Source organism: Psittacula echo (genome assembly GCF_963264785.1).
Source record: "Psittacula echo genome assembly, chromosome: 5".
NCBI lineage: Eukaryota > Metazoa > Chordata > Aves > Psittaciformes > Psittacidae > Psittacula > Psittacula echo.
Window position 1 is genome coordinate 9,410,740 of NC_137739.1, and position 12,949 is coordinate 9,423,688.

Consider the following 12,949-nt stretch of genomic DNA (forward strand, 5'->3'; position numbering starts at 1 on the left):
TGGGAGCCTGTCTGCTGTCACCGACGCTGACAGCCCACGGCCTCAGGCTCCCCTCATGTCCCGCGGGCTGGGATCCCCGCTCCCCTCACTCCCCGGGGCGGGGTGACGATGACGGCCAACCGCTCCCACCGCCCCGCACGGGGCGGCGGCCGCCTAAAGCCCTGCGGTGCGGGCAACGACGGGGAAACCCGTTCCGCGGCTGCCGGGGGCGGAGCGCCGTCAACCCCCGCGCCCCGTCCCCCGCCCTCCCGGCGTGCCCCGCGGAGGGGGCGGGCGGCCCATGTCCGTGGTCCCGGCATGCTGTGCGGCCGGGCAGCAGCTGGAGCAGCCGCGGCGGCCGCGTCCCCTCCCTCCGGTGTGAGACAGCAGCCGCCTGCGGAGCGCGAGTGAGGAGCCGCCGCCCACGCCTCAGCTTCGCCTCTCGCCGCCGCCTTCTTCGCCCCTGCCCTGCGCCGCTGCCCGGCCGGCCATGCCGTCTCGGGCAAGGTAATGAGCCGCAGAGCCCCGGGGTCTCGGCTGAGCGGCACCGGCAGCAGGCAGCACTACCACCCGAGGGGCTGGAATGACTGGCAACCCAGGTGGGCAGGGCTGGGGCAGGGGGCGCGGCCTGGCCGCCTGCGAGGCGTGGGGCAGCGGGGCTCCGCGGCTGGCGGATCGGCCCGACCCCGCCGCCGGGCCTGGGGAACGGAGCGGGGCTGCGCGGGCCACGGCGGCTCGGGGCGGCGGTGGCGGCGAAGCCACTTCCTGACTGTTGGGCCTAGTTCGGGGCGGGCCGGCGGCGGGGCCTAGGCGGCGGGGAAGGGGTCGGCTGCGGCCGTGCCACGGCGGGGCGCGGAGGGGGGTTTCCGGATCCGTGTCTGCCGGCGGGGCAGGTCTGTCACCGCGCGGGGCTTGGCGGGACCCGGCCCGGGCTCCAAGCTGGCGAGTGCGGGTTCCCCTTCCTCCCCGCGCTGTCCCTTCGTCCCTACGGTCAGACTCGGCTCGGGGCCGTGTAGCCTACTGGCCTACAGGGCTGATATCCGGTGTGTGTCCGCAGGCAGCGGCTTCCCTCTCGCTGCGCTTCGCGGTGGGATACTCTTCCTTGGGAAGCTGAAGCGCTGGGGGGCCTGCAGCGGGGTGGAGACCGGGGGGTGGGCTTGATAGCCGTGTTCCTTCAGTCTAGTTCTCAGCTGGCAGTTTATCAAAGAACAGAGGCTTCAGGAATACCCGTAGTCTTCTGAGGGTTAATAAAATAGTATGGGATTATTACTGGGTTTGTGTTCACCTGAGGAAAGTAGTTGAGCTGTAAGTAGGCTGGGGTGAGAGCTTATACAGTGTGTTAGGTTTTAAGGTGTGTTTATACGTGGTACCTCCTAGTAAGTGACATTCAGAGTCTTCTCACTTTAGTCAAGTAGAGACAGTGTATTTCAGGTCCTTATTAATATCTGTTTAATAAATCTGATGCCAATGTATTTGCTGTACTGCTCAGCTTTGTTACTTTAAGAGTCTAAATTGTCATGTAGGAATTGTAAATAAATTTGGTATTTCTTTCTGGTGGAAGATTTGGGGCTTTTTTAGTGTTTTTGGAAGTTTAACATAATATGACATCCTGCTTTAAAACTTCCCAGGAAAGAACAGAGTGGCACGTGTTTGGGAATGTATTTACAGATGACAATCGCTGTTGCATGTGATTTAGACTAGGAAAATTGGGTGGATGTGAAAGTAAATCTTCAGATGAAACAGATGTAACTGCAGTATTTACTGTGAAGCAAGCTTTCCTTTTCTCAAACAGCAGCTCAGCTTCAAGGGTTAACACCAGAGGCTGTTCAGTTCTTAATGGTGTGTGGGGCATGGTTGTGTAAGTTCTAATTTCTTCCATTATTGAACTGCTTGGTTTAATAACTTACAACTTGAAAACCTCCTTGGTGACCTTTTCTTACAACATCTGGATTTTTTTTGGGAGAATTAAGAAGTCTGGTCTCTCTGTTACTCCTTAACTACTACCTTGCTTCAGATTTCTGGGCTGCAGCCTAACTCTTGATCTTCCAACCTGGAAGAAGTTGTATATACATCTTCTGTCTTTGCAGTGGAGAGCTTCTATAAATGTTTTCTGGTTGGGTATATTAATTTGTCACACGTTCTATCCTTTAGCCTAAAAAATTACATCTTGCAGTGTCTAGGAAGCTGACCTTTTCCAATATAGCAGTGTCTTCAATAGGTTCAGTTGTGTTAGCGGGGAAAGGAGCAGTGTAGCTGCAGAAATGCTTTGCTTGGTGATAAGCCTGGTTTAAGAAGTTACTGTTCGCTCAATGTCTGACTCTGGTTGATGCCCAATGATGTAGTTTGATGCCTCCTTAGCTCTCAAGTACCGCTGCTGTAAGCTTGTCGGCTAAAATAGTTATCCCAAAAGCCACAGCAGGAAACAAAAATCTGAAAGCACTAGAGGAAGCGTGGCAGACAAGGGTACCTTCATAGCATGGATGGGGCCTAGTTCTGTTTCCATCATGCTGTGTGTTAGAACTCCTGCTAAGAAATAGGTAACTCCTCTTTGCTGATCCTGTCACTTGTAAGGATTTAACTTTGTCTTTTCCTTTAAATAGTATTTTTTTAATCTGGTGAGAAAGGCCAGGAATCAGGAATATTCACACAGTCCCAGACACAGAGCACATTTTTCCCTATATGCTATGCTCAGGTTTTTTAAATCTCAAAAAGATAGCTTTGGTGATACAGAACCTGCAAATCTACACTAAGATCTCACAGAACTACACAGAGATTAAATCAGTCTTTGTTGTTTTGGCGGTAACTAATTTTTTAGAAGTTATTCGAATGCACGGTAGGAAGGAGATCTGTTACATAAAACCGGCGGTGAGTGGTTTTGTTTTTTTTTTCATTGATTGTTTTGAATGCCCTCTTGGACAAACCCCACAACACAGAATATACCCGCTTATTCTTCCCTTCCCCTTTCTTTTCTGTTAGTTTCGTTTAGCTTAGGTGATGTTGCTGGTAAATGCTTTCTTGCAGGGCGTGGAAGAGGGAATGCACGTGGCCAGAGTAATGAAAACTGCAGTAATGGTAGTTGTTTCAAGTTCCTGAAGGGGAAAGAAGGAACGGCTAATGCACAGGTGTATCATCAGATGGATTGTGTTTTCAAGCCCACATTTTTGTCTGTGTAAAGATAACTAGATCGATTGTCATTACTAGGTCTAGATTCCTCTCAATTTTTAATAATAATAATCAGCACTGGGGCTTGGGGGGAAAACACTGTGAAACTGAAAGTTGGAGCCCGCATTCTTCTTTAAGGGAGAGTAGTTTTTAATTGCAATCTGATCTTTTTTCTTTGTGCCTGCATGAATGCAGTAATATCTGTGAGATGCACATGGGCTGGTTTTCCTATAGTATGTGTATCGACAGTGTATTACAGAGGAAAAAGTTGTCCTAATATATATGGGCATATTAGTTTGTGCACTGAGGTGTACCGGACTCTAAATTAACATCAACACAAAAACTTCTTAGGTAAATGTTAGATGTATGTGATAAAGAACAGTGAGTGGGGTTTTTTTTTGAGAAGGCTTGATAAGATCTTGTTCCCCCTTCTTCTAATCTTTATAGCTTTCTAGACTTTTACTTCTTTTTTTCTTTTCCTTTTATTTGGTAAATTTCGCTGCATTTTCTCTGGTATGACTTCTGGGGGAAGAAAATAAAATCATATCAGTGTGCAGGTCTTGCATGTGAGCAGAGTTAATTCGGTAGAGTACTGAAGGCAGATTACGTGCTGAAACAAGCAATGCTTCCCTTTTATAGGAAATGCAAGTTTCACGCGCTTAGGTGGTACTAAGCAGGAGTGTGTGTTCAGGGCAGCAGATTAGCAAGTGCAGGGTGCACTATGGATTTCTTAGACAGAAGTGAGGAAAGGAAGATAAGATTTTAATTAACAGGACCTCTCTGTCTCTCCTGTCATAATGTAGGTTAACAGGGGAATATACAGAAAAGAGAAAATCATTTGCCTCTGAGAAATTCCAGAAGTGCCTTGCTACGTTCAGTACTGAAATTCATTCCTGAAAATAAAGTGTATTGTTCTCATGCGGTATGAGTGTTATGAATTACTAATTTCTGTTGGCATGGTGCCTGCCAAGCCAAGTTACTGCCTAGGTCCCCATAGGTCTAGACATGATGAGACAAGACAATGAAATATGCAGGTAGCTAGCAACCTAAGCTAGAGAGCAGTATTGGCTAGCACTTCATAACTTAAGACAAGTACCCCGTCTTTAATTAAAGTCAGGACAGGAGGTATTGGCAGGGAGCAGAGAAACTAATCAGAGCAAATGGCCTAAGAAAGTGATGGTTAGAACAGTCCTTTTTACATGGCTGTGAAAGGCAGAGGTATATCTTACAGAAGGCAAGCGCTAGTTATTGTGGATATTGTCTGTTTATAATGCTGGATTAACACATTGAATGACAAGCAGAGTGATAGTAGTGTAGGAGACAGACTTTAATTCTTCTCCATTTGCATATATAAGGAACTAAGAAAATGTTAGAAATTGGCTGAAATCTTAGTTTGAACAGGTCTGTAACTGAAAGTTGACAACATAGAGGTGTTCGAAGATGTCACTGAAATTAGCTGAGAATGGGTGTAGTGTCATGAAGGATGAAAGTTTGTGAGACTTATTTGTGTTGTCACGGATAGTTGAGAGGGGAGTGTGCAGTGAGAGGTGGATGGGGGCAGGGAGACAGAGAAATAATCTTTGTTGAAGGCAGTTTAGAAAATGAGATGCAATATTAGTTGTGAGGTGTCATTACGAAGAGGTCAATGGAAAGCTTAGGAAGAGATTCAGTGGACTGTGTGGGAGGTGCTGAACAGGAATGGGTTCAGCTCTGAACTGGCAACAAGTAATATTTGATGTCCTTTCACGTGTGAGTGTGTTGAATATGGTGATAAAGTTGGAAGGCTATGAGATCAAAAAGGGTTTTGGGTTTGAGTAAAATGGGGGAGCCTAAGTTTGTAATGTGAAAGCCCTTGTTTTTAATGTGAAGACAGAGGAGAATGAGATGCGAGAAAGATGAAAGAAGATGAAAGTGTGTCAGTAGGAACCAGAAGGAACTTGGAGAACAGAGTCTTCCATATAAGAGCCATACTAGATCGGACCAGTGATATAGCTAGCTTATTATCCTGTATCCAGAAGTGACTATCAGAAGATGGCTATGGAAGAATAAGGACAGGATGCATATATGTGATACACTTCCTAACATTCCCTCCCCACGTCCACCACAGGACAAAAGGGGACTGGTGAGCTACTGTGTAAGAATCAAGAGGTGACTTAAAAAACTACTGTGACTGCAGGTAGTTGTCCAGCAGTGGAGATGGCAGAATTGCAGTAGGAAAATAGTTAATTAGTTGTTATTTTACTAGTGGAAAACACTAGTAAGCTACTTCCACTCTCACTGTGCTCTCTCAACACAGAAGTTGAAACAAAAGCAGGCTTTGGGGTGGGCTCAGCAGGCATGGGGTGCGCAAGATGGACCAAGTGTTGATAGAAGAGCATAGGAAAAAAAGGCTGTCATAGCACTGCATGCCAGTGGAAGAAAGGTTGAAAACTTGGTTGGAAGCTGTTAAGTGAGTGGATACAGTGACTCTAAGTTTTAAGTGTTTTATTGATAAAGATTTTAAGTAATGAAGAATTTTTCTGCATTATAGCAAATAACCTTGTCAAATAGAGCAAATAAGCCAGTAAAATTGACTGGCTTGAGCAATAATACAACTCATGTGGTGGTTTTCTCAGAATAAATTTTCCATGGAGCTTCTGTACTTGGAAATAAAATTAAGTGATTTGTGTCTCAAAATAATATCCATATGGCAGGGTCACTCTGAAAGAGCTGCAGATAATGAGTGGTATATGCCAGATTGTTTGTAACAAGTTTCTTGGGTAAAAATTCTTAAGGCTTCCATGTAACTGAAAAAACATGATATATTTTTGATTGACCTGTTTTTCTTAGAGACTTTTTTTAAGCCAGTTGGTCCATGCTTTCTTCAGTTATACAGGTTGGCTAATCAATCAGGCCCATGCTTCTGGTGGAATGAGTAGACACTTATTTTTTGAAAAGTCTAGCTTTCCTTTTGTATGTGTGTCCCCCACAAAAAGAAAAGTTTTGGGCTTAGGGAGAACTAATGCCCATTTTTGCTTATTTACATAGGTGAATTATTTTCTTTTTCTGGTGGATAGAGGCACATTAAAAACCACCCTGCAGAAAACTGAATGTAATCTCTTCTGTATAAATGATGTTGCTGAACCAGCGTATGCAGGAAATTGGTGCCGGTGTTGGTGGTAATCAGGTAGTCTTCCACGCGGAACCAGGCACAGATGAAAACTGTCATGTGAGCTCTTGAAGTACTTTGTTTAGTCCCCATCAAGGAGCTTTTCAGGTGGAAATAAATCAGAGTAGCATCCTAAAGTGGCAAATGCACTTTTGCAGCTACAGCATAAGGTAATCATAGACATGTTCATCCTTTCAATTTCCCATTCCTGCTTTGTGTAATATCACATTTGTATTTCAGCTTATGTGTTGCTAACATTGTACCTTGTAGTTTTATTAATATACAATGTTTGCTCAGGTCTGTGACAGTGTCAATGTATGTAACTGACAGATTTGTTGTTACATAGACTTCTTTTGAAAGATGATGCCTTCGATCTGTGACATAACCTTCCATCTGCTTGGCACAATGTAATTAAGATGGAAATACTGCCATGTGAACAGGTAAAGGCTCTCCTGAAATGCAGGCATGAGTTGTGGTAGCTGGGAGAACAGTTCTTTCCATCGCCGTGTGGAATGGCTGCAGTGTACCTTAAAGGTATACTGGAGGGAAGTTGAAAAAGTAAGACTTTGACAAGTATCTGTCCATAGAGTGGCTGCATTTTGAGTTCTAAGTGGTTGTCTTTCAAAATCGTGAGTACATTACTGACATGAAAAATGGTATGTTTTTCAGAAACACATCTGAAAATTCAATGTGACAGGTACTGGGGTTGTGTGCCCAAGTCTTGACAAGCCCACACCATGAGCTCCCAGTGTGCTGAGGCAGGAGCCTGCAGTACAGTTTGCTTCCCACCTGAGACATGGTGTGCATCACTGAACAGCTAGAAATGTACAGGCCTGTGAGGTGGTGAGCTCTGCTTTTGGTGTGACTCGTAATGCAAACTTCCTTTAGTTCAGAATCCTTCTTCAAAGCAACATGGGTATAGCAGCCAGCTGGGTCATGAAACATGGTTCTCTGGAAACAGTGTCTTTCTACAGAGCATGTTTTTTCTCTGCCTCAAAGAAGGGGTGGAAACTGCTGGATATCTGAGTTACACATTTATTATAGTGGGAACAATGTTTTCAGTGGGAACTATTATGTCTTGATACATAGGACAACAATTATACATTTTTAATAAAATTGTGCTCCCCTTTTAGTCAGGTGATGAAGTGTGGACAGGTTAGCCTGCAGAAAGCTGTTCCCAAAGACAGAATGAAGCGAGCATGTGGATTTTCTCAGGGAAACAATAGGCTTATGTATTTTTATCACAGTGGAAAATTTTCCTAACTGTTCAAAGGCTGTGCTGCGGGAAGGGAGGTTAGCTGAGAACACGTGTAGTCTTTCAGTTGACTGGCATACACAGAACAGTCTTAAAAATTGTACGTTTAATCAGTTTGCCTTCAGACTTAATGCTTGACAATTGGAGATGATACAGTCTACAGCATGTTGCCTTGAAAAAAGCAATTTTCTTTGGGGAGGTACACTGTTAACCCATCAGTTCTTAAATTTGTCGGTTGAAACTTTGTCAGTCTGTTTCATTGAAAGGCTAAAATAATTTGAATCTTCTGTAATAAACTCTGCTGCTCCTCAAAGTGAGCTGGAAGTCTGCTGTTTTACAGCAGGGAGAAAATCTGGGAACTCTAGCTGACTGGAAAATTTGCACATGGTTTAGGCACATTTAAAGTTCATATAATTTGAAGGTACGGTGCAGAACTTTACCGTCGAACATTACTTAGGTGGATGATGAAGGTCCAACTGTATAAGTATTGCTGCAATCCTAGTTGACTGTCGTAAGCGAAGACTTTTAGTAAGGCTTTGCCTCTTGAGTCGTGCAGCCTATTTTATAAAATAGGCCAAACAGTGCTCAACGACAGTAGATGTGATGCCACACTGAATACTGGGTAAGAAAGAGTCTTATTGTGTATATCTAGAGATTAATTTGCTTATAGAGCAGAAAGGAATAATACCTGCCAAGCAAACCTGGTGTCAACCTTTCACTGTAAGAAAGGGCAAAAGCGCAATTTTCTTCTTTGGAACCTTGTTCCAAATTATAGTATATTGTCTTTTAATATTCGCATAAAATATGTGTATGGGGGTGTTTTCTATCCCAGTTGGCTTTGCGAATATCAACCCTCATGGTATTACTCTTCCTGTTTTACTGAGGGCAAACTATTTCTGAAAATAGCAACTAAATAGTATTTAACTCCTTTTCCCTGAATTTGTCTACTATTTCTAATCACAGTGTTCTTTTGAAATGTAAAAGTGAAAGACTTCTTCCCAAGGACACATGTAGTGTTTGTTCTTACATGAGTTGTAGTTAATTTACAAGAATGAAAAGGAATGAATGGTCTGTCTTACTTTTTGTTAAATAATCAAATGAACTGTCCAAAGCCTAAAATAAAAATAGTAAATCTTTAAAGTTTGCTTAAAGGAGAAGACCTCTGTAAATAATTTCAACAGTGTGATTCCAAATATATTTGAGTCAAACAAAACTCTGTGGATTTTTCTGTTGGGTGAGCATTGTTTTACTGGTTTCAATGTAAAACCTCCAGTACTGCTCGTAAGAATGTGTTTAAAGTGATTGGTTGAATGTGGGTTCCGAATTTTCATGTGTGCAAATTTCATATACTAAAGTTATTGTATGTTTGAAAATGAAATCACATAGTATATCCAGTGAGAGCTGGTTCCATAATTTTCACGTTTTTCCTTCAAAGCTTATTCTAGGCTATAAATCAGTTTTCTAAGATGAGTGATTTTAACTTAATATAGTTTTTTTTTTAACTCAGTTTTTATCTGCAAACATTTACTTTGAAGGATAACAACTCTTAATTTACATTCCAGGTTTTGCCACAGTAAAGCCTGTTCTTTTGGTTTGCAGTTTTTGTTTTACAAAAATTTAATGTACGATCCCTATATTGATTACCAGAGACAAGTTAGTGATACCTCCATCTAATAAGTGGGTATATTGCTCGGTAAGGGCCATAGCATATTATGTAAATGTTCATGTGTCGATTAGTAATGACTTTCACAAATGGTAGACACTGTATTGCCTAGCTGTGATGTATACCTGTACATAGTTGTATTTTATTTTTCACTTTTGGGAAGTAGTTTTTCCTTATATAGGCCTCCAACTGGAAAGGGACTTGACAGCATCCTGAGAAAAGGCACTGGCCCACTAAAATACATTTTTTTTGCATGTTACTGTGATAATGAGTCAATTGAGTAAATTCTAATCCCAGTGTGAATTTAGGGTCACTTTCTAAGCAACAAGTTCCATGTATTTTCCTATGTCAAAAAGCACATTTGGGATTGTCATTTAAATATGTTGCATTTATAAATGAACGTGAATCCCGCCCCTGTTATACCCCTACATAAAAAAAATATTTTTCTCTTTATAGAACTGACAGTGCATCAGCTGACCAGGACAATTTAAAATACTCTTCATCCAGAGATCGGGGCAGTTCTGCCTCCTATGGATTACAACCCTCAAATTCAGCTGTGGTGTCTCGACAAAGACATGATGATATCAGAGTCCACACTGACATACAGAATGAAGAAAAAGGTATACATATTGCTGTTTCATGTGTAAGTTGCGAGGGGACATTCAGAGAAAGGCAGTAAACTTGAAATGGTGGAGATTACTCCCCTCACCTCGCCCCCCCCAGAAGGACAGTGAACTGATAGCAACTCATTGCCATAGTATCGCTGTGCTGAGAGATTTATCAGGGATCAACAATATGTGGTTGATATGAATAGTGAGAAAAATGCGCAGTTGCGTTAAGAGAAGAATGTAAGAGAAGACTTAATGCATTAACAGAATAAGCAGTCTTCCCCTGAAGAACAGGATTCTGGATGTGTCGGTCTGCAGGCTGTAATTTCTTCCTGAATACTATCTGGTGCTTCTGGTGTTGAAAATTGACTGCTTGACTAATCTGACATTACCTACTGCAGCAAACTGGAATCTTTGGAATAAAATCTGTAGTTTCTTATTAATGGGAATTTCTACTTCTGTATGCCTCAGTCAGACTTCATAGAAATCGCATGATGTAGGGTTAATACAGACTTTTTCCTTTTTTTTTTTCTTTTATTTTTTTTAGTATGGAAATACTTTCTTTAGAAAATAGCTAAAATTCAGAATCGTCTCTCAGCTTTATTAAAAAGAAGTCTGTATTCTGATTTTTCTTTTTGTTTTTAAATTCCTAAATACAGGTATCAAATAGGAGGATTTTTTGCTTGCGGAGTCACTTTTTTGACTATGTAAATCTTCAGGCAGGCCAGACTCAAAAGTCTCACAGGAATATTAGTGTGAGAGTCTTTGTTCAGGAACAGAAAAAGCATTCGCACTCCCCTACTTCTGTCCTATAACTACATGTTAAGAACTGTGACATCTTAAGGGAAGTTACAGCCGGGTGTACTGATGCAAATTTATTTTTTATAAGAAGTAGGTATTATTAGCAGGATGCAGGAACATGAAATGGGTACTTGTTTATCTGCATACCTTGAGAACCTTAGGATTTGGCAAACTTTAACAGAGAAACTGCTTAGAAAGTATATTTGTCAATGTGTTTGCTACAAGGATGCTGCGGATGGACTATTCATCAGGAACTTTAGTGACAGGACAAGGGGTAACGGGTTCAAACTTAAACAGGGGAAGTTTAGATCGGATATAAGGAAGAAATTCTTTACTGAGATGGTGGTGAGGCACTGGAATGGGTTTGCCCAGGGAGGTTGTGAATGCTCCATCCCTGGCGGTGTTCAAGGCCAGGTTGGATGAGACCTTGGGTGGCATGGTTTAGTGTGGGGTGTCCCTGCTCATGGCAGGGGGGTTGGAACTAGATGATCTTAAGGTCCTTTCCAACCCTAACTATTCTATAATTCTATGGAGAGTTTTACTGTGTTTCACAGACTAGCATAGTAGGTTATTCTTACGCTTTGAAGTGTTCTAGTATTTAAAGAATGTACTGGTAATACATAGTGAAATAGTAAGTTTCAGCTGAATTTAGCAAGGTAGTCTGTGAAGTTGCTGAGAAAGTGCCATTTGAAAGGAAAAATGCACCTATCTCTCCCTGAAGTGCTGTATCTTAAAGTGCTGAGCTAGCAGAGACATGCCCTGTAACTATGCTGTTTTGTTCAGGTGTGACTCTGAAAAGAGATGATTAGGACATTCCATACTATAAAACTAAATTCCAGGTATTTTTAGTTCATTTTTATTTTTGGAGGAATTGATAAGCTTACAGATGCAGAATAGTTTCTTTGTTTACTAAGATTTTTCAATGAATCAGTTGGCGTCTGCCAGCATGGAATTTTCATTTTAAGAACTTCTAGCTTTTCTCTCCTGGATAATCATGTGCTGTAAGTACCCAGAATCCTTAAGAAGAGGTTCAACACATCCCCTACCCCCCTTCCTCCCTGTTTCTGATACTGATTATAAAAATTAATTACTTCTAACTTGATAATTTCTAGAAGTTGTTCAGGTTTAAAAACCTCCAAGGATAGAAGGTTCTATAAAACCTCCCTTAGCAGCCAGTCTAGGGCTTTGCCCTTCTGCTGGTAAATAATTGTTTTCTCATATCCATTTTGAATTTCCCTTGCTGTAGCTTGTGACTGTTGACTCCTGTCCTTTTGCTCTGCACCTGTAAGATTAGTCTGGCTGGTTTTTGCATTTTTATTACTACGCTTTTTAATAGCCCTTCACGTTAACTCGTGGAAGAGTACAGTTATACCTCTCCCCTTTGTCTTCTCTCCTTTATTTTGTAAAACAAAACAGAGGAGTTAAAAGATTTAAGTTTTTAAAACTAAATAGAAGGCTCTTGGGATTTTACTTTTCAATGAGATATTTGCCCATCCTGCGACACTTTCCTCCCTTTTGATTTGTAACTGAAGTGCTCAGAGTCCTTACTGCTAAAAAGATAATGCACTAGTATTTGTATGCCATGGTATCTGCTTTTTTATGCTAAAATTATTAACAGCGACATAGCTGATCATATTCTTACTTGGCCTCAGATTTAACACTTAAAGGGAAATTAATAGAATTTTTATATATCAAGATTTTAAAAAACTTTTTATACCAGGAGATAACTGAAGAGAGTTACAACATTTACAGCCTTATCACTGAAAAAAACCCCACTTTTTAAATTACTGTAAATGACAGTTTGTTTTACATTGTTGCCAAAGATGTACCATTTACATGTCAAGTGGGAGAATATAGGTTTGTGTTTAATTCATTTAAGAATATGACAAATATGCTGTAGCATACATGCCTTTGCAGAAAACCAAAAAAAGGTGGGATATTTTTTGTGCTAAAGTATAAAGTAGCTTTTAAGAACTCCCGTAGTGTATGATAGTATGTATGGTAGTCTGGTGTTGAATGCATGATTAGCTGATGTCTTCAGTTAAACTAATTTCTTTGTTGCTTTGAATTTTAGTGATACATTTCTGTTTAGTTATAGTTGTTGTTAGAAGTAATTTTCTTCATAGGACAGTGTTGGTTTGTTATGGTAAAATAATGTTTAAAGTATCGTACATACTAGTTTATGTTTAAAATTTGAGCTTAATGTTGTAAATGCAAGTAAACACAAATTATCTTTACAGTAATTGTAACTAATTACAACTGAGACTTTGGACAGGATTTTCTGTAGTGATAGGATAGTCCTGTTTGTTTAGAAATGCAAACTTCTGCCAGTA

At 41.4% G+C, this 12,949-nt stretch overlaps 1 protein-coding gene across 3 annotated transcripts in view; it reads left to right on the plus strand.

The window, feature by feature from the left end:
• Positions 1 to 288: 288 nt before the first annotated feature.
• The window catches only part of SMG1 (SMG1 nonsense mediated mRNA decay associated PI3K related kinase), a 68,501-nt gene continuing 55,840 nt past the window's right edge, over positions 289 to 12,949 (plus strand). For 2 of the 3 annotated variants that reach the window (XM_080619780.1, XM_080619782.1), the window contains exons 1-2: positions 289 to 578; positions 9,664 to 9,827. In XM_080619780.1, coding sequence (XP_080475906.1) covers positions 490 to 578; positions 9,664 to 9,827 — 253 coding nt within the window. In that variant the 5' untranslated portion in view covers positions 289 to 489. The remainder of the gene's footprint in view (positions 579 to 9,663; positions 9,828 to 12,949) is intronic. The other variant, XM_080619781.1, reaches the window with a different exon arrangement.